The sequence below is a fragment of the Patagioenas fasciata genome, chromosome 2 (genome assembly GCF_037038585.1).
Source record: "Patagioenas fasciata isolate bPatFas1 chromosome 2, bPatFas1.hap1, whole genome shotgun sequence".
In the NCBI taxonomy this organism is placed as follows: Eukaryota; Metazoa; Chordata; class Aves; order Columbiformes; family Columbidae; genus Patagioenas; species Patagioenas fasciata.
The window spans coordinates 42,335,624-42,358,825 of NC_092521.1; the positions used below are offsets into that span (position 1 = coordinate 42,335,624).

At 47.5% G+C, this 23,202-nt stretch overlaps 2 protein-coding genes across 2 annotated transcripts; both read right to left on the reverse strand.

The window, feature by feature from the left end:
• Positions 1-3,371: 3,371 nt before the first annotated feature.
• LOC136098243 (transcription factor SOX-17-like) lies at positions 3,372-8,297 on the reverse strand. Its single transcript, XM_065831476.2, has 2 exons — positions 7,920-8,297; positions 3,372-7,620 (listed from the first exon to the last, which is right to left on the reverse strand). Exons 1-2 carry the CDS (start codon positions 8,218-8,220, stop codon positions 6,701-6,703), a joined length of 1,221 nt encoding a protein of 406 aa, XP_065687548.1. The 5' UTR covers positions 8,221-8,297; the 3' UTR covers positions 3,372-6,700.
• Positions 8,298-15,401: 7,104 nt separating this feature from the next.
• Positions 15,402-17,380, reverse strand: LOC136098231 (transcription factor SOX-17-like). The gene is made up of 2 exons (XM_065831457.2): positions 17,008-17,380; positions 15,402-16,708 (listed from the first exon to the last, which is right to left on the reverse strand). Exons 1-2 carry the CDS (start codon positions 17,306-17,308, stop codon positions 15,783-15,785), a joined length of 1,227 nt encoding a protein of 408 aa, XP_065687529.1. The 5' UTR covers positions 17,309-17,380; the 3' UTR covers positions 15,402-15,782.
• Between the last annotated feature and the right edge of the window lie 5,822 nt (positions 17,381-23,202).

The window sequence follows — 23,202 nt, forward strand, 5'->3', positions numbered from 1 at the left end:
AATACTTGTAATTAAATAACATAGGAAATATAACAGAAGCAATAGCACTTGTATATTGACAAATTCTAGCAAGTTTTCCATGCATTAAATAGCTCTCTACAGGCTTAACCTGTAGTTCCAAATCAGTGGTGAATTAAGACCATTATTTTTAAAGTAAGACCAGGACATTGTCAATTGAGCTTCTTACATCACTACTAGTGAATGCTTCTGTAATATTCCACTTTCAGACATCATACCCAATTCAAAGATATGAAAAATTGACCTATATTGGATTCCTCTGGTGCTAAATCTGCTTCACCTTGCTCAGGGAAACCACTCATTGTTTTCACTGCTTATCTTAGACAAGCAAAATTATCATGCATTGACATATTGAAAGACTATGCATGAAATCAAGGAAATACATGTAGTCCAGCTCACAGTAACTTACATAAGTGATAGTTTTCATTAAAATAATCAAAGTGTAAACCAAAATGAAGACTACATAACCTGACTATACCTCAGCTGTTCTCCAGTAAGTAATACTAATCCATGCACTTGAAACCAGAATTTGTATTGTATCAACCAATCCAAGTCCATGAATTGACAGATACTGGTTTACCTTTTCAGTTAACTTGAACACAACCTTTAGCCACAAAAACATATCCTAATATTCTTTATCTTTGTTCAACAGGGGACAAATTTTTGTTTCAAACAGGATGTGTGCAGGATAAATTTTGTTTCTAAATGGTAATAACAAGAAGTTTTAAAGTAAATCAGACACCGTAAAGTAATTCCACAATGCCTTGGAAAGAACCCAAGACTTGCTGGTACCTAAATATATTATCTATGGGTAAATGGAGCAGCCACCCTCAATGTGAACAATAACTGTATTCCCCTGATAACTCCATGGAATACTCCATGAAATGAGTATTCTCCCTGATAAGGAAAAGGATGGAAGTTGATTTTATCTGAACTGCTGCTTCCTAAAAATGCAGAAGATGCTAGAATTCTACTTTAAACAACTACATGGTAAAATTTTATTTTAATGATGAACTTTGTTTCTAAAACCTTACTTTAGCATTTTTCAATGTCAAGTACATGGAATTATTTTGTATCACAGTACAGCTATGATATATAAATGAATTATTTAATAATGAGAGGAAATATCCATAACAAAAGAACCTCCGCAGCTCAAACATTTTTACTTTGTTCATTATTATTTCACTATAGGTGAAATACATCCCTATAACAAATGTTCTGAAATGGTCTGAAAACAGCTCCAAACACTTAAAATTTATTTAATTCTGAATTTCCTAGAGCCTGCATCAAGTTTCAGAACAATTGGCATTTTAAATTTATTAGTATCTCAGATAGCACTTCTTAATGTGCATTAAAATGTTCTGTATTTTTCCTGGTGCTCTTTATTTTGGGATTATTTTTACTAAAGGACTCATGAGATCATTATTAGCGTATCATTTTTATCTGTGTCAGGTGACATATACCATAACCTTTGGGTGTTTCAGGTTCTTTTTCTCAAAAGTTTGAAACTTATGTCATTAATATTCTAAGATCTGTGGCACTTTCAAATTGTAGAGATACATATAAGTTGTATTCATGGTTTAATTAAATCTAAGACAGACACCTTAAAACTAATCTTAAAAAAAGTAATGAGAGCATGCTACAATGTACTACCTGCTTTTCAGTTGCAAGGTCTTCCATGGGCAGTTAGACACTCCGTGAGAAATCCCCTGTCTCTACACAAACATGTACCAATTTAATGAAATACATTTTTAAATCATTGGGTTAAGCCAAGGTGCTTGTTCATAATTTACATGACAAGAAGTATAAATTAGCCATTATTTAAGACTATGTTGCCATAGCTAAATTGTTTTTGCTCTGCTGACTATCCTAGGCTTCTCCAGTTTATACTGCAATCTGTAACCCAGAATTTAAAAATCTATATTTGAGTTTACATTAATGTAGTAATCATTCCACGTATAGCTATCAGCGTATTGGTTGCTAAAACACACAATGTATTTCCCTTGTCTGAAAATCTATATTCATTTAAGAAAGACTAAGATTTCCAGTAAGTAAATCAATAGTTTTAAGAATATCTGAAAAAGGGAACAATATCATTGTCACTATATTAATATGGAAACTAATCAAGCAATGTGGCCTCTGTAGAACAGCACTACAGAATAAAATTAGAGTAGAATAGAGTAGAATAGAGTAGAATAGAGTAGAATAGAGTAGAATAGAATAAAATAAAATAAAATAAAATAAAATAAAATAAAATAAAATAAAATAAAATAAAATAAAATAAAATAAAATAAAATAAAATAAATATTTAAGAACATCTACACCCTGATTTCCAGCTTACCACACTGTTGGCCTTGGATGCATGATGATCCTTAATTTATCACAACAGAAGAAAGCACATGCCCTTTAAGAGCTGAAGAAACGTGCTCTGATAACCTGAGTTGTTTGGGATGGCCAGAACCGCCAGAGACTGACATGTGCAACACTTACCAGCTCATAAACTCCTCATGCAGCAGCTCCAGGAAACCAACAATGAATCAGGGTGAGGAATCATGTTTCAGTCCACATCGCCCACACTTCACCATCGGTGTCAAAGCAGGAGCTGCACCGACAAGCCCCAGCCACCCAACAAGGAGCACAAAACAGCTGGGAACCCAGAGCACTCTCATAACTGAGAAAGTGCTCAGTAGAGCCTGTGAGAATAGGACAAATTGGATTATCCCTGCGCAGGATTTTTTGAAAAATAGTTGTCTTATGCTTGAACCAATACAGCAGTTAAACTATGTTCCGGTTCCTAAATTGGTACCCACATCTCAGGCCCAAAGGCCTAAGTATTTTATTCAGATGTTTTTGAACATGGTACAGATGCCTGCAACTAAAGTCATCGCAGACTTTCCATTTCAAGAACATGAAGTCAGTTTTCTAGTGTTTTAGTGACACATTTGCATGACAAATTTTACATCCCAAACAACTGGCTCCAGCACAGTACAGAAATTTCAGCTGAAACTGGTCAGGTATTCCTGAAAATAAGGCTAAAGAAAATATGTTCTTTCAACCATATTAAATCAATCTTATGATCCTTTGCAGCACAATTTTAATTTAGCCTAGGACAAGCATTGCCTCAGTGTCAGTGGTATGACTACCATTGTCCTCTCTGAAAAGCTGCCCAAGTTCTACATTTGAAACTAAAATAGAAACTATAAACTCAAAACAGCATGATGAGGAGCACTGGACCACGAAATGTGAAGCAGGAAGGCATGAGAAACAGCTCCTAAAGACGGAGCTACTTCATGGACTAACAGCAGGCACCAACTGTGGGAGAAAAGGGAAAAGAAGATAAAAGGTAGGAGGTAGGAAAGAGCACAGTTGAAACAGAAACAGAATCAGGAGATACTCGGGAAGCAGGGGTGAGGATAAAGGGAGTGGGGAACTATGAACAGGGAAGGAAAAGGGTTTAAGAAAAAAGGCAAGCAATTAAGCGACAGAATACAGGTAGACTTCAGACAAAGGGAAAAAGCTTGGTATCTTGAGCATGAAATGAGACTATATAAATGTGGCAGAAGGCTGCTATGGAAAGGAATAGTGCTCATGTGAGCAACAAAAAGGAGCACTAGGCAAAGAGCACTTACTGTAGGAGGAGACTGTAGCAAAAGAAAAGGTATGGAAAAGAGAGAAGCAAAGTAACAGTTTGTCGTTCCAGAAATGGTAATGGAACCAATCATTTCACAGCCCCAGCACTGTTTTGATGTCCTGCACTATTATCTCAAAAACCCACTGACAATGTTCCTCAGTTTTCACTTTGCGGCAGATGAAAATACAAGCTCATACAGCAGGAGAGGATAAGCACTGTTATTTGATGAGGCATTCCTCAGTTGCTGCTTCATTTCATGCAGATGATGGACAAAGTTGCAGAAAGCAATCAGTATTAGAAGGCAGACAACAAACGAAGAAGGGACCAGCAAGAGGAAAAGTCAAATGAAGCAGAAAAACAGTCACCTCAAGGTTAAGGCAATTTACCATACTTGAGAGAGCTTCACCCTGTAAATACTACGGTCACAAAGTTCTATGTAATAAGATTTCTTTTTAGATTGATTGCATTGCACCAGTCTCTCTCATTTCACCAAGCAATCAGTTTGGGATGATGTGCAGAAGCACTAACCTCTCATAACTGCAACTGAAGGCAAGGGCAATTCAACTAGGGGAGGAAAAGGTGCTGTAAGTGCTATAATCACGTAGCATTTTTGTTTCAGTATTCATGTATCATTTCTGTGTAAAATATGGATTAAATGGGTTGGAGTTCCATAGAAAATGTGTGTATCATTTACAGTTAATGCCTACATCATAACATTACTCACTAAAAGTTAATTAGAGCTGCACTAGTCACCTTAATTCTGGAAGTTGTTTGTTTAACCTTATTTGGAATTTCCTAAATTAAGCTTACTTTCCTTACTTCCTCTTATTTTACTGGGTGATTTTTTTTTTTAATTTTATAACATAATTCAGCTAGGTACTGTGACTATACTACTACTGTGTTATAGAATAAATCAGTCTTAGGACATACGTAATGAAACAATTTCAGGGGGGAAGAAGCAATACAAACAAAATTAATATTATTTTGATATACCTAAACATCTCTTCAGAGTGTAAATATCTACTGTTTGTCTTTGTTATTCTTTTGTTTTGTTTTTTATAATAGAACAACGACATTTGTGCAATGACATGAGCAAGAAGAGCACGTCCCAAGGTTTTACCAGTCCGTAACCAAAGGAGTACGACTACCATGAGGACCACCATGAGAACTGGTAATCTAGGAACCACAAATGGACTAATCCAACATGAGGAACTACAGTTTTCACTGTTGTTAGATTTACACTAGCCTTTAAGTGTAATATGTTCAGTGTTTCTTTCCAGACAAATGTATTATATTAAAATAAGAATGTTTCTGTTGGTCTTAAAACAATGACCTCTTTGCAGTTTTATTTCCCACTTTGCACCCAGCCCCCTAATATTAGAAACCTGACACTGGTTTTCACACTTTCCTCACTGTAAAGTTGAGGGGGGAAAAACGTTACAGCAATCAGAGGCAACCACAATTTCAAGCAAACGTTTTCAATATTGCACTTACATGTAGTTAAAAAATGTTGCTGAAGACAGTGGACATAATTAGGGCTTCTTCTGACCCAAATAAAATTACACTTCCTGAATTAAGAAATAAAACATTATCTGCTCAAGTATGTTTCTACTAATTTGTTTGAAAGTAACCCAGCTGTCTCTGTGTACGTAACAGGTGTTCAGAAAATGGTCATTATTACACAATTTCTATAAAACCAAGCACAGATTACACAAATGGAATTTTGGCAGGACTTCATCCACATCTCAGCAGTCTAAGACTTCAGTGCAAGATGAAGTACACTCACCTAAAAATATTTATATTGTGAATGTCATTGAAATAACTTTTGAACCATCATTTCCAAATTAAAATATTTTAAATTCTCTGCAATTATTGCAGGTTGACCCCAGTCAGCGTCTTCCAAATGGAAAAGAGACATCACAAGTGCAGTTAGCTTTATGGTTACCTGCCAGTGCTATGAGGAAAAGGAGAAGCAGTTGTACTCTTGCACTGGCAGAAATGTCAGAGAGCAGTACAGCTGAACATGCTAAAAAAAAATCGGTGTAATGGTTAATTGATACTGGCAATTGATTGACAGCAACTGAGAAGAGCATTTGGACTGCATTGGGTTTTCTCCTTACTGACACAAACCTGAACCCATAAGACAAAAATGGCATACATTTACTTGAAGGTAGATGGCAGAAAGCAAAACAATTTGTAAATACCAATGCTATTTTTGAGTCACTTGGTTCAAACAGAAATCAGTATGTAAAGCAAACTCACCTTCACATCTGCAAGTATCAAAATCCAATGGGCTTCCAGTCACACCAATACACCAGTAGTATCACAAACTTGCCTAGCTTCTTTTGTTACAGGGACTACACTTTTGAGGAGGAGGTATTTCCTGATGTATTAATGACAATTGCAAATTCCAGTGGGCACTTACAAACCAGAAAACGACCCTACAAGAAAAGCAGTTGAGCACAGTCACATGTTCTGCACTCCAAGAGACAGACAGCAGCACAGGTCTAACCATTCAGCTATGCAACAAGAATACAACCACACCTGGGAACAAAATTCTTTGGCCCTGGAGACCGTTTTAGAGCCATTGTCATGGTGAACGAAAGTGCCACATAGTATTTGCATTCACTTTACTCCACCTTAGGGCATGCCTGATTTAACTTCAGATTAGACTCCGTAAAGGCCCTTGTGGGGAAGAAGAATGACAGACGCATCTGTACATAAATTTATTTTCCTGCAGTACAAAAAAAAAAAAAAAAAAAAAAAGGTTTAAAACGGTTAATTAAAAAACGTGTTCTGGGCAAACAAGCAATGGTGCTGATGTTGCAAGAATACCGATACTTTCGGGCATGGACATTAAAAAAGATGTAAACATGCTGGCACACCAGTTGAAAAACAGTTTGACCCATGCTTTTAATCTGTACGATAGTAGCATGTTTCCGCCCAGCGGGAATTTGAGGAACTCTCCCGAAGAGACTGAAATAAATTACATAAATAGGAGCGGGGCCGGGCGTGTCCCTGCCAGTCCGTGCCGTGCCCCCAGTCAGTCCCTCACAGGTCGGAGTAGCCGCAGTAATAGACGGCGCTGCTGGCGTCTGACACGGCCGAGGAGATGGGCCCCGCGCCCTCGGGTGCCGGCAGCCCGACGGCGTCGTGACCCGCGAAGGGCAGCCCCAGCTCGGGCTTGCAGGCGAAGCGCAGGTACTGCTCGAACTCCGTGCGGTCCACCTCGCCCAGCAGCTCCTCCTGCGGCAAGTGCTCCAGCTGCTCTCGGCACGGCGTCGCCTCGGGCGGCGGCGACGGCTGCCCGACCGGCCCCGGCGGCAGCGGCGGCGGCAGCGGCGGGACGCGCCCCGGCCCGGGCGGCTGGCAGCCCTGCCCGTAGTAGGCGTGCAGCGGCGCCGGGCAACCCAGCAAGCCCTGCAGCGACGCGGCCGGCCCCAGCGCCTCGCCGGGCGGCAGGTGCCGGCGCAGCGCCGCGCCCGCCGGGCTCTCGGCCGCCGCCGCCGGGTACTCGGCCGCCGGGTGCGGGACGTAGCCGTAGGGCCCCAGCGCGCACTCCTCCTGCAGCCCCGCCGCGAAGAACGGCGCCTCGCTCTCCGCCGCGTCCAGCGGCGACGGGTCCGGTGTCGGCAGGCTGTAGCCGTCGAAGGCGGTGCCCGGCATAGGACAGTCTCGGTAGTGGCCCGCGCCCGCCGCCACCGCGTAGCCCTGCTCGCCGTAGGCCAGGCCCAGACCCTCCACGCACATCCTGCCGCCGCCGGCCTCGCTGCCCAGCCCGGGCCCCGCCGCCTCCGCCAGGCCGTGCTGCAGGAAGCCGCTCTCCACCCGCTTCGGGCGCTTCACCTGCTTCCGCCGTCGCGGCCGGTACTTGTAGTTGGGGTGGTCCTGCATGTGCTGCACCCGCAGCCGCTCCGCCTCTTCCACGAACGGACGCTTCTCCACCAGCGACAGCGCCTTCCACGATTTACCTGCGCCCACAAGCACCGTCAGACCGGCCGCACACCGGCGCGCACCGACGCCCGGCCCCGACTGCACCCCCCTCGCCGCCCCCGACCGCAGCCCGGCCCCTGCGGCTCGCCCGGCCGCGGGCTCTTTGCCCTCGCACCCTCCCGCCCGGACCCCCGGCACACCAAGAACCCCGGTCCGCCAGCCCACGGGTGTCCCCGACCTCCGCCCGCAGCCCGGACCCCGCGATTCGCTCTGGATCTTCGCCCTCGCGGACCCGCCCACCGGGATCCCCCGGCACACCGGGATCCCCCGCGCTCACCCAGCATCTTGCTGAGCTCGGCGTTGTGCAGGTCGGGGTTCTGCTGCGCCAGCCGCTTGCGCTCGTCCTTCGCCCACACCATGAAGGCGTTCATGGGCCGCCGGATCCGCGCCTCGCTCTTGCTCCGACCGCTCGCCGCCCTCGACGGCGTCGCCTCGCCTTTCGCCTTCGCCTCGCCCAGCGGGCTCAGCGACTCTGCCCACGGGCAGGGGCCCATGGCCGGCATCATGATGGGCAGCGAGCACCGCCCCTGCGCAACCTGGTCGTCGCTGCTGGCGTAGCCCGCATCGGGGCTGCTCATCTCGGGACGCGCCGCCGCCTCCAAGGCCGAGAGCGCCGGCGTGGCTGTGAGACGGACTCGGCACTCGGGCCCCACTCGCTGCTGGCGGCCGCCCGCGCCTGGTCCTATTTGAGCTGCGGCGCGGCCAATAGGGCCGCGGGGGCGGGCGCGGTGTGGACGGTGGTGGCGGCCCCCGCTGAGGCGCGGAGCGGCCCCCGGCGCTCCTCCCGGTCCTGCCCGGCACCTGAGCAGGTCGCAGCCGCCCTCGCGGCTCCCCCTGCCACCTCACAACCGGTTTCCCCGTCGTGACGGCGCGGAGATGTTTCAGCGAGTCCGTGCTCCCAACCGCGGCGGCATAAGCACCGCGCACAAGGAGATATTTTTTCCCATCGGGCTGTCGCCGTCGCTTCTCTGAGGGATCCTGTCTTCCCTTTCACCCTCCTCTGTGCTTTGCCTCATTGGCAAATTAGTTTTATTAAATCGCGGTGTGTTCAAAATTAGGCCGACTCTCATTTCATCGAAATGTTTGGAAAGGCTGTGAATACACTTCTGTTTCTTTTCCTATAAAAATATTTTTATTTTGTTTGCGAATTATTTCTGATACCGGTTACCAATCATTGTGAGCCTGATCCTCCAAATGGGACAGTCTCATCAGCTGTAATAATTCTCCTATTTCAAGCTTTCTAGTATTTGAAGGTATTTTCAATCATACCAATACCCTATTGCCTCTGAAAGTGCCGGTTTTGGTGCAGGGAAAATGCATAGGAAGATTTCCCTAAACGAGCAGCCAAGCGATCTGCAACCGTGGCATGAACTGTAATGCATTTGTTGGACCATTTGGTTATGCAGCATAACTGCGCAAGTTGAAAACACCCGTTCCGTTCTATATGAAATTACAGCTTCTTATTTAAATACAAAGCGTCCGCGCTTACGGCGCGGACAGAGAGACGGGGAGGGGGGTGATCACTGAATAAATGTTGTCCTCTTTACTTATTTTTGCTGGTCGTTAAAGACAACGCCTTTTATTCCTCCAATAAGGCGTTCTGTTCTGTGTCCGCATCTCCGTCAGGTGTACGGCGGGGCCGGGCGGGAGGTGCTCCCGCCGAGGCGGTGCGGTGATTCCCGGGCGGGAGCGGGGGCAGGAGACCTACCCCCCCCCGACGGCTCCCTGCCCTCAGGGAACCCCCGTGTCTTCTCTCCAGCGACCGACAGAGGAATTATTTAAGGCATCTTACAATTTCTTGCCCGATACCTCTGTGTTTGTGTTTCGCTCGAAGCCGAGATTAAATTATTTTTGTGTTAGTTCTTAGCAGAGATCAGCGCTGACATGAGTTACTTAGTCCTTCGACTTTCACGTGAGGTGTGGAATGGGGAACCCGGTAAAGTGAATACAGATGACTGCAGGCTGAGAAGGGTATAAGGGATCCGGGGGTGGAATACATACTTGATGAACGATCAAACGGCCATTTAAAGATAACAATTATAATGATGTCAACCTAAATTAGACAGAAATCTGTCTAGACATAAATTAGCTGCATATAAACATACTTAAAGCCGTTAAACTCTAGGAAAGAGTACCTTCTCCGCTCTAGTTTTCGACACTCACACACACGTACATACAAATTATCAGTTGTATTGTTTAGATATGTATTTTAAATTTCACCAGTATAAAAACAGGCATTTGCCGCGTTTCTTTCTGTAACTGGGAGTCGATTTTTAGAGAAAAATTTGGCGTCCTCAAGGGCAAGGTGGTGACAGCAAGGGACAGGACCTGTTTAACGACTCCGCCTTGCGTTTAGTGGCCAGCCTTCAAGCCTGGAGCCGCACAACTGTTCTTCTCGGGCGCCTGCGGGGCGGCTCCGTCCTCATATTTCGCCCCTTTGTGCCCTCCAGGACACCCTCCGTTCACACTGTTTGGCAGTGGGGCGGAGTGGCCATCGCGGGGCTTTGTCACCGGTCGAGCAGTAGCGGCAACGGATCACCCGGTGGATCCTCCACCCGCAGGCTTCCCCTTTCATACCAGCCCGGTAGGCCTGGGAACTGGCTCCCGCTGTCCCTGTCTGGAGCATGCTGGAGGGATAGGTGCCGAATATTTGGGCAGGAATCATAGGATGTCCTGAGTTGTAAGGAACCCACAAGGATCGCCGAGTCCAACTCCTGTCCCTGCATATGCTAACCACGCAGTTCGCACCATGTGTCTGAGGGTGTTGTCCAGTCTCTTCTTGAACACTGTCAGGCTTGGGGCCATGACACCTCCCTGGGGAGCCTGTTCCAGTGCTCCACCATCTTCTGGGTGAAGAACCTTTTCCTACTGTCCAACCTAAACCTCCACTGGCATATCTTCCTGCCATTCCCTCGAATTCTGTGGTTGGTCACTAAAGAAAAGATTTCATCTCCTACCCTTCCTCCTCCCCTTGTGAGAAAGCTGTAGACCTCCGTGAGGTCTCCTCTCAGTGTCCTCTTCTCCAGGCTGAACAAACCAAGTGACTAGCCGCTTCTCATACGGCTTCCACTCCAAACCCTTCAACAACTTCGCGTCTCTATCTGGACACTTTCTAGTAACTTACTACATTTTTTGTATTATGGCGCCCAGAACTGCACACAGTGCTCCAGGTGAGGCCGCACCAGTGCAGAGCAGAGCAGGACAACCACCTCTTTCGAGCTAGGACACCTGCAATCTCCCAAGTGTGCTGCAGTTTTTCTTCGGCAGACACTATGTGGATCAACCGAGTCAAATCACAGTTGATCGGGTCAAAGCAACGTCCGGCGTCCTGGCGTCACATCACGCGATTCATTCACAGCAAGTAAAAACTTGACAGCATGGGTTTATTGCATAAAGTGGCTCTGCAGATCACCATCAGCAGTTCCCCTGAGTACTGAGGATCTCCGAGCACCAAAAATAGAGATTCAGCAGCATAAAGAAGGGACTGTAAGAGGGGCAGTAAGTAGATCGAATATTGCTCAAGATAAGTATGGCTTTGAAATGAGTTTCAGAAGTAATATGTTGTAAGCGAGTCATTCCACCCGGTCTACAGTCTCAGGACGCCACGAGCGCCTGTGGGACACCGTGATCCGGAGTGAGAACAGATCATCAGGCAATGTCGACAGCAGCAGGGGCCGGGCAGCTCCGCACCGCTCTTTGAGCAGGCAGGGGAAGCAAGTAACTTACCCTTTTCCTACACGAGTGCCAACACCTTCATAACCTGTCGATTTACGGGGTAGAAGCTGTTTACTCCCACTGACAACCTTTTTATTATTTTTTTCCTTCAGAAGGTGTGGACTTTGCAGTTTGTTTGCTTTTTCCTAGCCCGATGAATAAAACCGGGGGTAGATTCAGCAGCATCCAAACTAGACAGAAGTCAGCTGTCACAACAGGAGCAAGGAAAATTACATAGCTGGTGTTGCTGCGGGCTAGGGTTCACCTCCTAGTTGAAATTTCTTGATGCCACGGATCTCCTGTGAGCTCCTGAATGAATCATTCCGAGTGAAATTCATAAAGTATCAAAAAGTAACAGTCTGCGAGAAGCTTGACTGACATCGAGGTAAGTAACCCGAGGAGATGTTTGCAAAGCTTTTCTGTCCCACTTGAATCGTTTGGCAACCGCAACCGAATTTTGCAGCGGGTCTCAAGGGAGAGCAAAGCCCTAAGGGCTGCGGGAGGCTCAGAGCGGTCAGGCCCCGGCCACGCAGCCGACTCTCACCGTGGGCTGCAGGCAGAGCCACAAGGGACACGGGCGGGGCGTCCTGGGAGGGGGAGGACGGTAGTCCTGCTGTTGTTGTAACACCGGGACCCTACTCAGCCCTCTCGTCTCCCCTCCGCCCCAGCTTTTTCGGCACCGTGTTGCTTTTATTTGGGTTTGTCACAAGGTTGCAAAGGATCTGTCGCTGTCGCCCGCGCCTGGTGTCCGCGTGCTGCTTGCACCGGTGTTGTCGCTCACTCCTGCGTGGCCGGTTGTGGTTTTCAGTACACTTTCTCCTGTGGGGATGCTAAAAGCAGGACTTTTTAATGTGTTTCGCAGTAAATGTAAACGGAATAGGTATTTATTCCAAAACACGGTTAGGGCAGCCATGTAAATAAATAAAACTTGTCTCCAAATAGAAATTCTGCAGCAGTATTGTCAGTAATATCTTCTACGGATTACTCTCTTTCTAGTTTGAAAAGCATACAGCTACCAGATATGGACACAATTTCGCTAAGTTAATCTTGTGGGTTTTTTTTTTTTTTCAGAGCACAAGACCACTGCTTCCTGACATTTCCAGTCCCAGCTACTCTCCATTAGTGAGCATGTTTTTACTGTCGCCTGCTGACTTTTACCAGTCACATGCCCTGTATAGACGAACCTTGAACTGGTTTTAATTTAGTACTTTTGTCTGAAATCTCTTTCTCTCGAATTAGGCCTACTTACTTTTCTACCACTGTACCTGAGGAAGAGAGAGTACAAACACATACAGATAAGAAAAAAAAAAAAAAAAAAACCAACTCCTCTGATTTCAGTGCAGTGTCCACATATAGAGCTTAGTTATGATAGAAAAAATCGAGATCCGACTACAGACCTCTTGAAACAAGACAAATTGGTAAGACTGGGACACAAGTGGCCTGCATGAGCTGCAGAGAGCACTCGACATCCCTGTGGGAAGGGGCCTGAAGTCTCTGCCCTGCTAATGCCGCCGTGTAACTGGAGAGCAGCTGCTTCGGCAAGGATGGAGAGACTTCTGAAATTGTCAGCCTGCCTTTTGGTTTCCTTTTTGGAGTAAACCAGGACCGCTAAGAGAAGAGCAGATGCTATTTCAAAGAAGAGAATTGCCCTGGGTGCAGTGCCGAGAACGGGGTGGCGGCGGCAGACCCCGATTCTGCGTGAAGGAGACGGCAGAGGGAAGGGGCCGAGAGGCACCTCGATCTGTGTGTGACACATACTTGCAGCTTCTCATAGCCTCCCGAGGCAGGTAGCAAAACCTTCCAGCACCTGACCGCCAGAACCCAGTCATGGAAAATGCTTGTGAAAGCTAATTAGTCAGGTTGGGATCCTTCTTTTAGTACTCGATAGCCACAGGCACTCATGGGGCAAGAGGAAGATTTAACGTTTTCAAAAGGGCTACAGCACAGATTTGGGTGCGTGTCATTTAGAATCAGAAAGTCAAGACACGCTCTACGGAAAACAGGGCTTGAATAGGGCTTCAGAAAATCTTGCTCCAAGAATATCGGTAGTGTCTAAAGGGGGTTCAGTCAGTTCTTCTCACGGCGAAAAAAAGAAAAGGCTACACATCTGTGTACATACAGGAAAATAATGCTCCTTACGTTTAAGACAGCAAAAGCTCTGTACAAAGGGTTGTTCTAAGATCTGCCTGTACACACTGCGTGGCACCCAGGACCGCTATGCTGGTGAACTTTTGTCCAAATCCTGTCTGTTTATTTAACACAATTTATTGTCAATCACTTCCGGTATTATTATAAAAAAATAAGCAAAAGGTTTCCAACTTTCGTCACGAACCTGCTTACAATTGCGAGTTCGCTTCAGCTTTCAGCTGTGCAACAAGTTCAGGTGAAGGAGAGAGTAGGGGAGCAAAACCTTTACCTAAATAAAAAATGACAAGAAATTGTGACCAAACCTGTCAAAAGCCTAACAATGATTTATTTCTAAAGCCAACCGAAGTGCTTTACCTCCAGAAAGCCATGAACGTGTGTGAAAAGGGCAAAACGAATTTAATCGAATTCTGCGGATTAAAACTGTATAATAAAAGGAGAACTCAACCAAAACAAAACTATCCTTTCCCAGGCTTATTTCTTTACTGGGTGTATGTATATATGCTTGGGAACACGTAATATTTTTTCCAGATTAAAGTATCAAGAGGACATTTAATGTCTTTGCCTGAGATACCACCTCATCCAGGAATACACCATCTTTTTCTTGTATACGTGGAAGAGTAGTGAAGAGAGAGGTTGAGTGCGTATTTTAGATATGTCTCTGAGAACTGAAGACTGCTTGAAAAGTAAAATGAGAAGATTAAGAAACTAGAGCCTAGACTGTTTTACAGAATATTAAGGTTCGAAAGCTTTTTAATTCAAGCCTCACTAATATTATGCGATTACATAGTACATTTTTGCCAAACAAGGCTAAGCTGCGAACTCACTGACCGAGGCAATTTGCATCTAGATTTGTGCACGCTCTTTTATCTTTCCCCAGCACAAACATAAGCCTCTTTCAAAGTAGTTTGAAAATGCACCCGGTTTAATTTCCCGTCCTCAAGGAAGACAGGTTAATCAGTGGGCAAGTCTGCCACTTCGGCCCCGGTTCCTCCTCCCCAGGGCTTAGTTCCACAGCTTTATCTTAGGACGAAAACGACCCAGATGACTGTTACTCCCTCCCCCCAAGTTAAGTAATAAACATATTGAATTTATCAGTCCCACCCCACAGCTGGACTTAGCCCTAATATCGAAATGAAAACACTTTCCCCCCCCCTCCCCCCCATGGAACTTTAACTTCAGGCTGCGTATTTGTGAATCACAAAGATATTTCTTTCTATAGTCGCTATGACGTAGCATAAGGATATTTTTTAGGAAAGGTAAGATTAGGTGACGTACGGTTGAAGGTGCCGCCGTGGTCTGGTGCTGCTTCTGGTCGGCCTCCCCCTCTAGAGGCTTGTGTCAAAATTTGTCACCTACTTTCAACCCCGATTTGCTGCTCTCGTTCTCCCCAGCGGAGATCTGGTGTCCCCCCACTGCCACCACCCTCCTCGGTGCAGCAACGGCAGCTCCCGGGACACGAAAGACGTTCTCTCCGGGGGGGTCCTTTAACTAACACTTATCCGGTCATTTAAGCAAAGCGCTACTCTTAATGGTATCCAATGTGTCCACGATTACATTGAAAGCAGAACCTAACCTGCTTCGGTAAGAGCTTTCTTACAGTCTGTTAACACTTCAAACAGAAAAAAGGTCACCTTTTTTTTCTTTTTTTTTTTTTTTTTTAATTATTCAGTCATACTAATCGTCCGCTTAAGAAAGCACTAACGAAGTAAAACAAACAAAATAAAATCAAGAACAGCATGAAGCAAATGCTTTCTGAACACTTGAAGATTTGTTTATAGCAAGCAAGAGAAACAGAAGACTAAATAAAGTGTGATAAGACCTAATGCTTAGTGCAAGGGACATTAGTAGAGGTAGTTAAAAAAGCAATAACAACGATTAAAAAGGACGACAACATCTCTTTGAGGAGATATCAACGACCAGTTTATTATTTTCCCTTTATTTGTAAAAGTGCAAAATTATTCTGTACAAATCCAACATATATAAAAACAGCACTCTGTACAACATAACAAAAACATGTGGATCTCTAACAAGATCTTAGAAATTATATTCCATGTGTGTAATTAGCATCACGATTCCACAGAAGGAACAGTTTTCCATATCACTGTCAGACAGCGATGGTGAGAGCTGCACCACCTGGACAGCAAGACAGCACTTCGCCTTTAAAACCACGAGTAGGTCACGGATACCGTGTCAGTTCTCAAGACTGAAATAAATTACATAAATAGGAGCGGGGCCGGGCGTGTCCCTGTCAGTCCGTGCCGTGCCCCCAGTCAGTCCCTCACAGGTCGGAGTAGCCGCAGTAATAGACGGCGCTGCTGGCGTCTGACACGGCCGAGGAGATGGGCCCCGCGCCCTCGGGTGCCGGCAGCCCGACGGCGTCGTGACCCGCGAAGGGCAGCCCCAGCTCGGGCTTGCAGGCGAAGCGCAGGTACTGCTCGAACTCCGTGCGGTCCACCTCGCCCAGCAGCTCCTCCTGCGGCAAGTGCTCCAGCTGCTCTCGGCACGGCGTCGCCTCGGGCGGCGGCGACGGCTGCCCGACCGGCCCCGGCGGCAGCGGCGGTGGCGGCGGCAGCGGCGGGACGCGCCCCGGCCCGGGCGGCTGGCAGCCCTGCCCGTAGTAGGCGTGCAGCGGCGCCGGGCAACCCAGCAAGCCCTGCAGCGACCCGGCCGGCCCCAGTGCCTCGCCGGGCGGCAGGTGCCGGCGCAGCGCCGTGCCCGCCGGGCTCTCGGCCGCCGCCGCCGGGTACTCGGCCGCCGGGTGCGGGACGTAGCCGTAGGGCCCCAGCGCGCACTCCTCCTGCAGCCCCGCCGCGAAGAACGGCGCCTCGCTCTCCGCCGCGTCCAGCGGCGACGGGTCCGGTGTCGGCAGGCTGTAGCCGTCGAAGGCGGTGCCCGGCATAGGACAGTCTCGGTAGTGGCCCGCGCCCGCCGCCACCGCGTAGCCCTGCTCGCCGTAGGCCAGGCCCAGACCCTCCACGCACATCCTGCCACCGCCGGCCTCGCTGCCCAGCCCGGGCCCCGCCGCCTCCGCCAGGCCGTGCTGCAGGAAGCCGCTCTCCACCCGCTTCGGGCGCTTCACCTGCTTCCGCCGCCGCGGCCGGTACTTGTAGTTGGGGTGGTCCTGCATGTGCTGCACCCGCAGCCGCTCCGCCTCTTCCACGAACGGACGCTTCTCCACCAGCGACAGCGCCTTCCACGATTTACCTGCGCCCACAAGCACCGTCAGACCGGCCGCACACCGGCGCGCACCGACGCCCGGCCCCGACTGCACCCCCCTCGCCGCCCCCGACCTCAGCCCGGTCCCTGCGGCTCGCCCGGCCGCGGGCTCTTTGCCCTCGCACCCTCCCGCCCGGACCCCCGGCACACCAAGAACCCCGGTCCGCCAGCCCACGGGTGTCCCCGACCTCCGCCCGCAGCCCGGACCCCGCGATTCGCTCTGGATCTTCGCCCTCGCGGACCCGCCCACCGGGACCCCCCGGCACACCGAGATCCCCCGCGCTCACCCAGCATCTTGCTGAGCTCGGCGTTGTGCAGGTCGGGGTTCTGCTGCGCCAGCCGCTTGCGCTCGTCCTTCGCCCACACCATGAAGGCGTTCATGGGCCGCCGGATCCGCGCCTCGCTCTTGCTCCGACCGCTCGCCGCCCTCGACGGCGTCGCCTCGCCTTTCGCCTTCGCCTCGCCCAGCGGGCTCAGCGACTCTGCCCACGGGCAGGGGCCCATGGCCGGCATCATGATGGGCAGCGAGCACCGCCCCTGTGCAACCTGGTCGTCGCTGCTGGCGTAGCCCGCATCGGGGCTGCTCATCTCGGGACGCGCCGCCGCCTCCAAGGCCGAGAGCGCCGGCGTGGCCGTGGGACGGACTCGGCACTCAAGCCCCGCTCGCTGCTGGCGATCGCCGGCTCCCGGTCCTATTTGAGCTGCGGCGCGGCCAATAGGGCCGCGGGGGCGGGCGCGGCGTGGACGGTGGTGGCGGCCCCCGCTGAGGCGCGGAGCGGCCCCCGGGGCTCCTCCCGGCCCGGCCCGGCACCTGAGCAGGTCGCGGGTCCCCGTGCGGGCAGAGTTGCTCCCTCCCCCTTGGGCCGGCGGGGTGGTCCTTCGGTGGAACGAGGGCGCAACAGTCAGCGGCCGAGGGACTTCAGCCCCGCTCCGCGCAGTGACAGCAGGGACCGTCTCACAGAGGTCATGCGCTATAGTCCTGTCATCCGGCAAATATCCACTCGTCATCGTCCGGCCAAAAATGGATAACCCTGGGCAGAGGAGACACGAAAGGGTTGGAATGGATAGACTATATCCCATCTTACTTAGATACCACGTAACACCACGTAACATACAGACGCTGGGGGCATCTGTATGTCACACTTCAGCTTCCTGACTTCCAGTACTACCCTTAGCGTATTTTAGCTCGTAACCCCATCCAAGGTGTCAATTGCGTGGAGCAGTAGGATACTAAATCCACGGTAAAGCCTAAATACCCCATCCCACTTTTTCGTACGTCGTAATAAAGTTATTCAGTATTTACCAAAGGCACGAATATTTATTGTATGTAGAGTAATTCGCCTTAGTATTATTTAAATTGGTCTTTTCAGTACGTATTGCTTGTTACTTTGCCTTAGTCGGTATTTCTGCGATTTGCTTGAATAAATAAACTGTAAATACAAACAGATGTTTGTAAAAAGTCCGTCACTTCAGAATAAATACAAATTCTTTCCTGCTACCATTTATGTTCGGTGTTCGCATACTAAATAATGTAAAGTACGGCGATTTCACGGGAGTTTTGATTAATATTTGCACTCTTATGTGGTGCTATTAAATGCACCAATGCTTGTTTGAGAAACCGCTGAGCTTTAAACTGAAGATCAGAGAGGTTTATTTGGTTAACGACACCTTTGTTTGGGTAGCCATTTCGATCAAATAAACCAATATTATAAGAATTCTGGTTGAAACTACATGAATGAAGCCAGCTTCACCATTAACTTATTCTAACACTGAATTTCCTGTTTCATGCAACGTAAAATCTCCTCCTTTACACTTGACATCCCGTAGATATTCTAAAAAGAAGAAAAATACAATAGTGAACGGTAGCTGCCCGGACTAACAGCGGTGTGGGTAATTCTCCAGGTACTTCTGCATTCGTGCTTTCTGCTCCCCTCTGTTTGTTAGATATTATAAACAAGCGATATATTTCAAGACTAATGGTATCCTGTATTTATCCCTGTTGAGAGGAGTCACAACTATTGCCAAAAGACCAGTGTCTGCCTCAAACCAAGCAAAGAGAAGGTTTGTGGTTTTTTTTTCCCCCGTTCAAACACACGCGCCAGTGCAACTCAGCGAGAGGCAGCGACTCCGACAGCTCTACTTTTCTGTCTTTTATCCGCGGAGGTGAAAACAATGTTGCTACACATATGTATGTGTAAATTGATCGCATATTAGTATATAATAACACCATTCCTGGAAAAGCATAATGCATTTAAAATTGATTGTAAAAGAAGTTCGTCGAAACATATGAACTGGCAATAATAACAGGAACTTTCCTTAGGAATTCAGTGCTTTTTCAGTCGTTTTTTCGTCCAGCGCCTTTGGGACACTACGTTAGGACACACCTTTTAAAGGCTGGTGGGCCAGTGACTTAATTTTTATGGCTGAGATTGTGACATTTCCCGACCCAACGTGCTAGGACTCAGAGCCCTCAATCCCAGGCCAGCTGCCCGACGACAGGTCACGTACCAAATCATGACCGATACCCAGAGAAAATTCTGAATTAAGCAGAATTCGAATCGTGTCTGAAGCAAAGTCACGCAGGATGGAAATGTGCGTAGTTTTCCTGGCAGAGAACAGAATACTCAGCAGAGGGGGGAAAGCAAGATGGTTTCCAAGCGAAACAAAACCCAAGAAGGCAACAATGCGCTGCCCTAACGAAGTCGGTCGATTTCCATTGACTCACAGATAGATTCCCAGGTCACTCCGTATTACTGACTCGGACAAAACTGACCTCGGAGTTTAATGCGCAGAAGAAAGTATTACCTTTTTCTACGAGCTGATCTTGTTAAAACGCCAAATCGCCCCTTTTACTCTATTTGGCAGAAGCATTTTCTTCAGCCAAGGGAACAGCTCCTGCAAGAACTTGCACTGAAAAAGTTCAGCGAGTAGAGGGACTGCTTACAAATAAACTTTACAACAATTTTGGGGCTGTCACTTCTAGCAGAAACGTTTTTCTATATAATGAACATGAGGTAATAAACTGAGCAAACTGCCGCTGACTTTGTTCGGGAGGTTTGTGCAAACTGTTTCTACAGCTCATTGATCTGGGATCAAAGAAAGAAAGGTGTGTTTTGAATCTAAGCCGAGAAAGTAAAAGCTACCTGGATCGTACAAAAAATGTTGGCAGTTTGTGACCCTTTCAGTGCCCCCGGCGTCATAAATAGATTATCTCACCTCTTTTCTTACTTTCTGTTTTGACTGTTTATGAATTTTTGAATTGTAACTTTAAAACACACTGCACAACGTTGACTCAAGTTGCGCTCTCTGCTTATGCCTCACTTCCATGAAGCGTTCAGTAAAGAGCTTCTTCTGACGCTCCTGAAACCTTCGTGGTCGCACGACTCCTGGGGTCATTCGTTAACTTTCCCAACCTAACAATGCCGCCGAGAGTTCATCCTTCTGATTTATTGACCTTTTAAACCCGCCAGTACACAGCGCAGGGGCGCGGAGCGGGGATCCTCCGGCGAGAGATGTGTTTCTATTTCAGGTCCATTACAGAATGCGGTGTTGGAAGTGGTGCTCCCAGCGTTATCAGAGCCGACCACAAATGCCACATGAAAAGCAGCAAACATCCGGAGGGTTTCCTGCAAATCGAGCAGTTTCTCAAGACAAGAGTCTTTTTTTTTTTTTTTTTTTTTTTTTTTCCAACGTGTATTTAAAGGCAACACGGTTTGCCCCTTCAAAGCAGTTAAAAAACACTAAATGAAAGCAGCCCAGCCCGACGACGCTGCATAGTGCAAGAAATCTCGAATGAAGACATTTGGGACTTCGCGTTAGGAAGGCATGCAGATCGCAGAGGCCTTGGTCAGGGGTGACCCACTATGGAATGGAAAAAAAAAAATTAAAAGAAAAATTGAAATAATTGAAATATCCCTTTCAGAAAATCGAAGTATAACTATTGAAACAGCCCGAACTACTTTACAGGGAAGTAATAGTTCCCAACATTTAAAAAGTTACTGTTTCGCCTACCTCAGTTTAATCTGCAAATTGCTTTCTGGCAAACGCACACAAACACCCAAAGCCGCAAGCTGCTGTCCGTAACTGCCCGCAGCAACCACAGTGGAGCTGCTTCAGTGGAAACACGTACCACCGCCTTGGGCTTAGCAGCTGCGGGGGCTGAGGGTGCAGCGCGGTCCCGCACAGTGAGCTGCCCGCATCTGTACGCGGCTGCTTTGGATGTGTTAAACAACGGTATCCCCGCATTTTAGGACTGAAGGGCATCGGGGACGTGCGCGATTCGCACGGTAAGAGGTAAGAGCGCTTTGGCTCCCGGCGGACAGGAGTGGGGTCCCCCTGCCGAGCCACCCGCCCCGGCCAGCAGGCTGGGGACGAGGTGCCTCCCTACAGGGCGGCCAGCGGGCTGGTGGCCGGACAGGACGCAGTCGGGCAGGAGGGAGCGCGGCTCCCGCTCCCGCGGTCTCCCCGCGCCTGCCCCTCAACCTGCCCCGCTCGGCCCCTGCCTCCGGCACTCCAGCCCGCTTCCCCAGGGGGCGGCCCGCTTTCCCGCAGCCCTGCCTATGCGAGCCGTAGTGTGTGACGGGCCGGGCGACCCCCGGCACCGATCAGACTCGAAGTGGGGAAAGAGCCCCCAAAAGTGCTGTTCATTCGGCTGCAGAGAGGCTCCGGGCTCAACCTCAACCAAACAGTCCGTGGTCAGTGCAGGGACTGAGGTGTTGTCCCTTTCCCCAGGCCCAACTCTGGGTCTGACGAGTGTATGGGAGGAGGGAAAGTCCTGGGTAACCTATGCATTTTGCTCATCCTTTCTTCTCGGTGCTAAAAACCACGTATGTTATATATATACAAATATATGTATCTTCCCATCTGTTGTTCTTCTGCTCACAGAGTGACATGTACGGTGCACGTGTTACTGCACTGAAGGACAGGCAGAAAAATTTGTTTTCTCAACGAAATGGCTTTTCTACGAAGTTATTGAACGGTTTCCTTCCTGCTGAATTCTGGCGGTGCACATTCTGGAGGAGCTGAGGTGCGGAGGAGAGCACCCACCGTGCCTTCTCCTAGGAAGGAGTTAACTCTGCCGCCGACAGGACTGCTTGGGCTTGGCTTTAATGTGGCCTTCCCTACCCCCTTCTGAAGACATAAATCAAAGTTACAGGAGTCAACGGAACATGACGTTTAACTGACACGAGTGCTGGGTACTTCTGTAATATCTATTCCAGATATATAGTAGGTGGACTCAAACAAATTCCAATAAAGTCAATGGCAAATGTTTCTTAGTTTAAATGACATTGAAAGGAAGCCTATAAATGGCACTTTCCTTAAATTGCTGATAGCGTAGCATAAGCTATCATAATCTAGATCCAAGGCTTATCACCCATTATATCAATAAATTTATCTACTCTTTTAATATAAAATATTAAAGATTAATGAATGAGACTAAGATCACAGACCTGTTGCAATTTTTTTCTGTAAAACAAAATTTCTACAGTTTGAATACATCAGGAGTTTCATTACAGTTTTGGTGCCCTTCAGTTTGAGAATGAGTTGTACAGGACCACAAAGCAGTGCAATAACTGGGGCCAGGTAGAACCCCCCTACACTTGAATTTCCAAGAACAGAAATCCTGTTAGTTTTCATGCTTAAGTACATACAAGTCATTAAAAAAAAAAAAAAAAAAGTGTTTTATACAATGCTGGAGCCACTCCAAAAGATCAGGGATCTGAACTGAACTAAATAATTTGGCTTAGCCTCTCTTTGTATTTATGCTGGTTTTATGACAGTGGACCTATTGCAAATTTGTACTAATGTAAGATTTATTCTGACATTCTGGATTCTAAAGTAATGGCTTAACGAAGGACAAGTCATGCAGCTATACAATTAAAAAGTTGATTGCAGTTCCACCGGAATGAAATAAATTTTTTCATTGGCATCATTCATCCCCCAGAGTATCCTTAACAGGGTCAGAAGAATTAATGTTGTAAGATATTCTCTAGAAGGTAGGCTATGATACTGTATATAATGCTACTGCAGTCTTGTAGTATATATCTATATATTGGTCTTTTTTTAAAGTAAGTAGCAATATTTCACAGTAATTGTGAAGTGTAAAGTTCTTTGCCTTTAGCCAGAATGAAATTGTTACATTATACAAATGCAAAAGTAGCTGCCTGGAGCTGGGCAGTTACAGTTCCATCATGTCAGTTACTTATGGTGACAGAAGAGATGATCTGAAATTTTAGAATATGGAAATAAACCTATGATAGAAGTTTAGCAGCAGTACTAACATGTTAGTGACACTAAGAAAATTATGAAATGATGACTAAATCCAAATGTCAATGGCTTGCCATCTGTAGTTCTGATGAATCAGCAGTGACGAACAAGTAAGATCAGAGAGAAATTAAGAGTGGATTTAAACCCTCAAGATCACTAAAGATGAATAAAAACTTTTTCCAAGATGGACAATATGATAACATCTATTTTAAAAT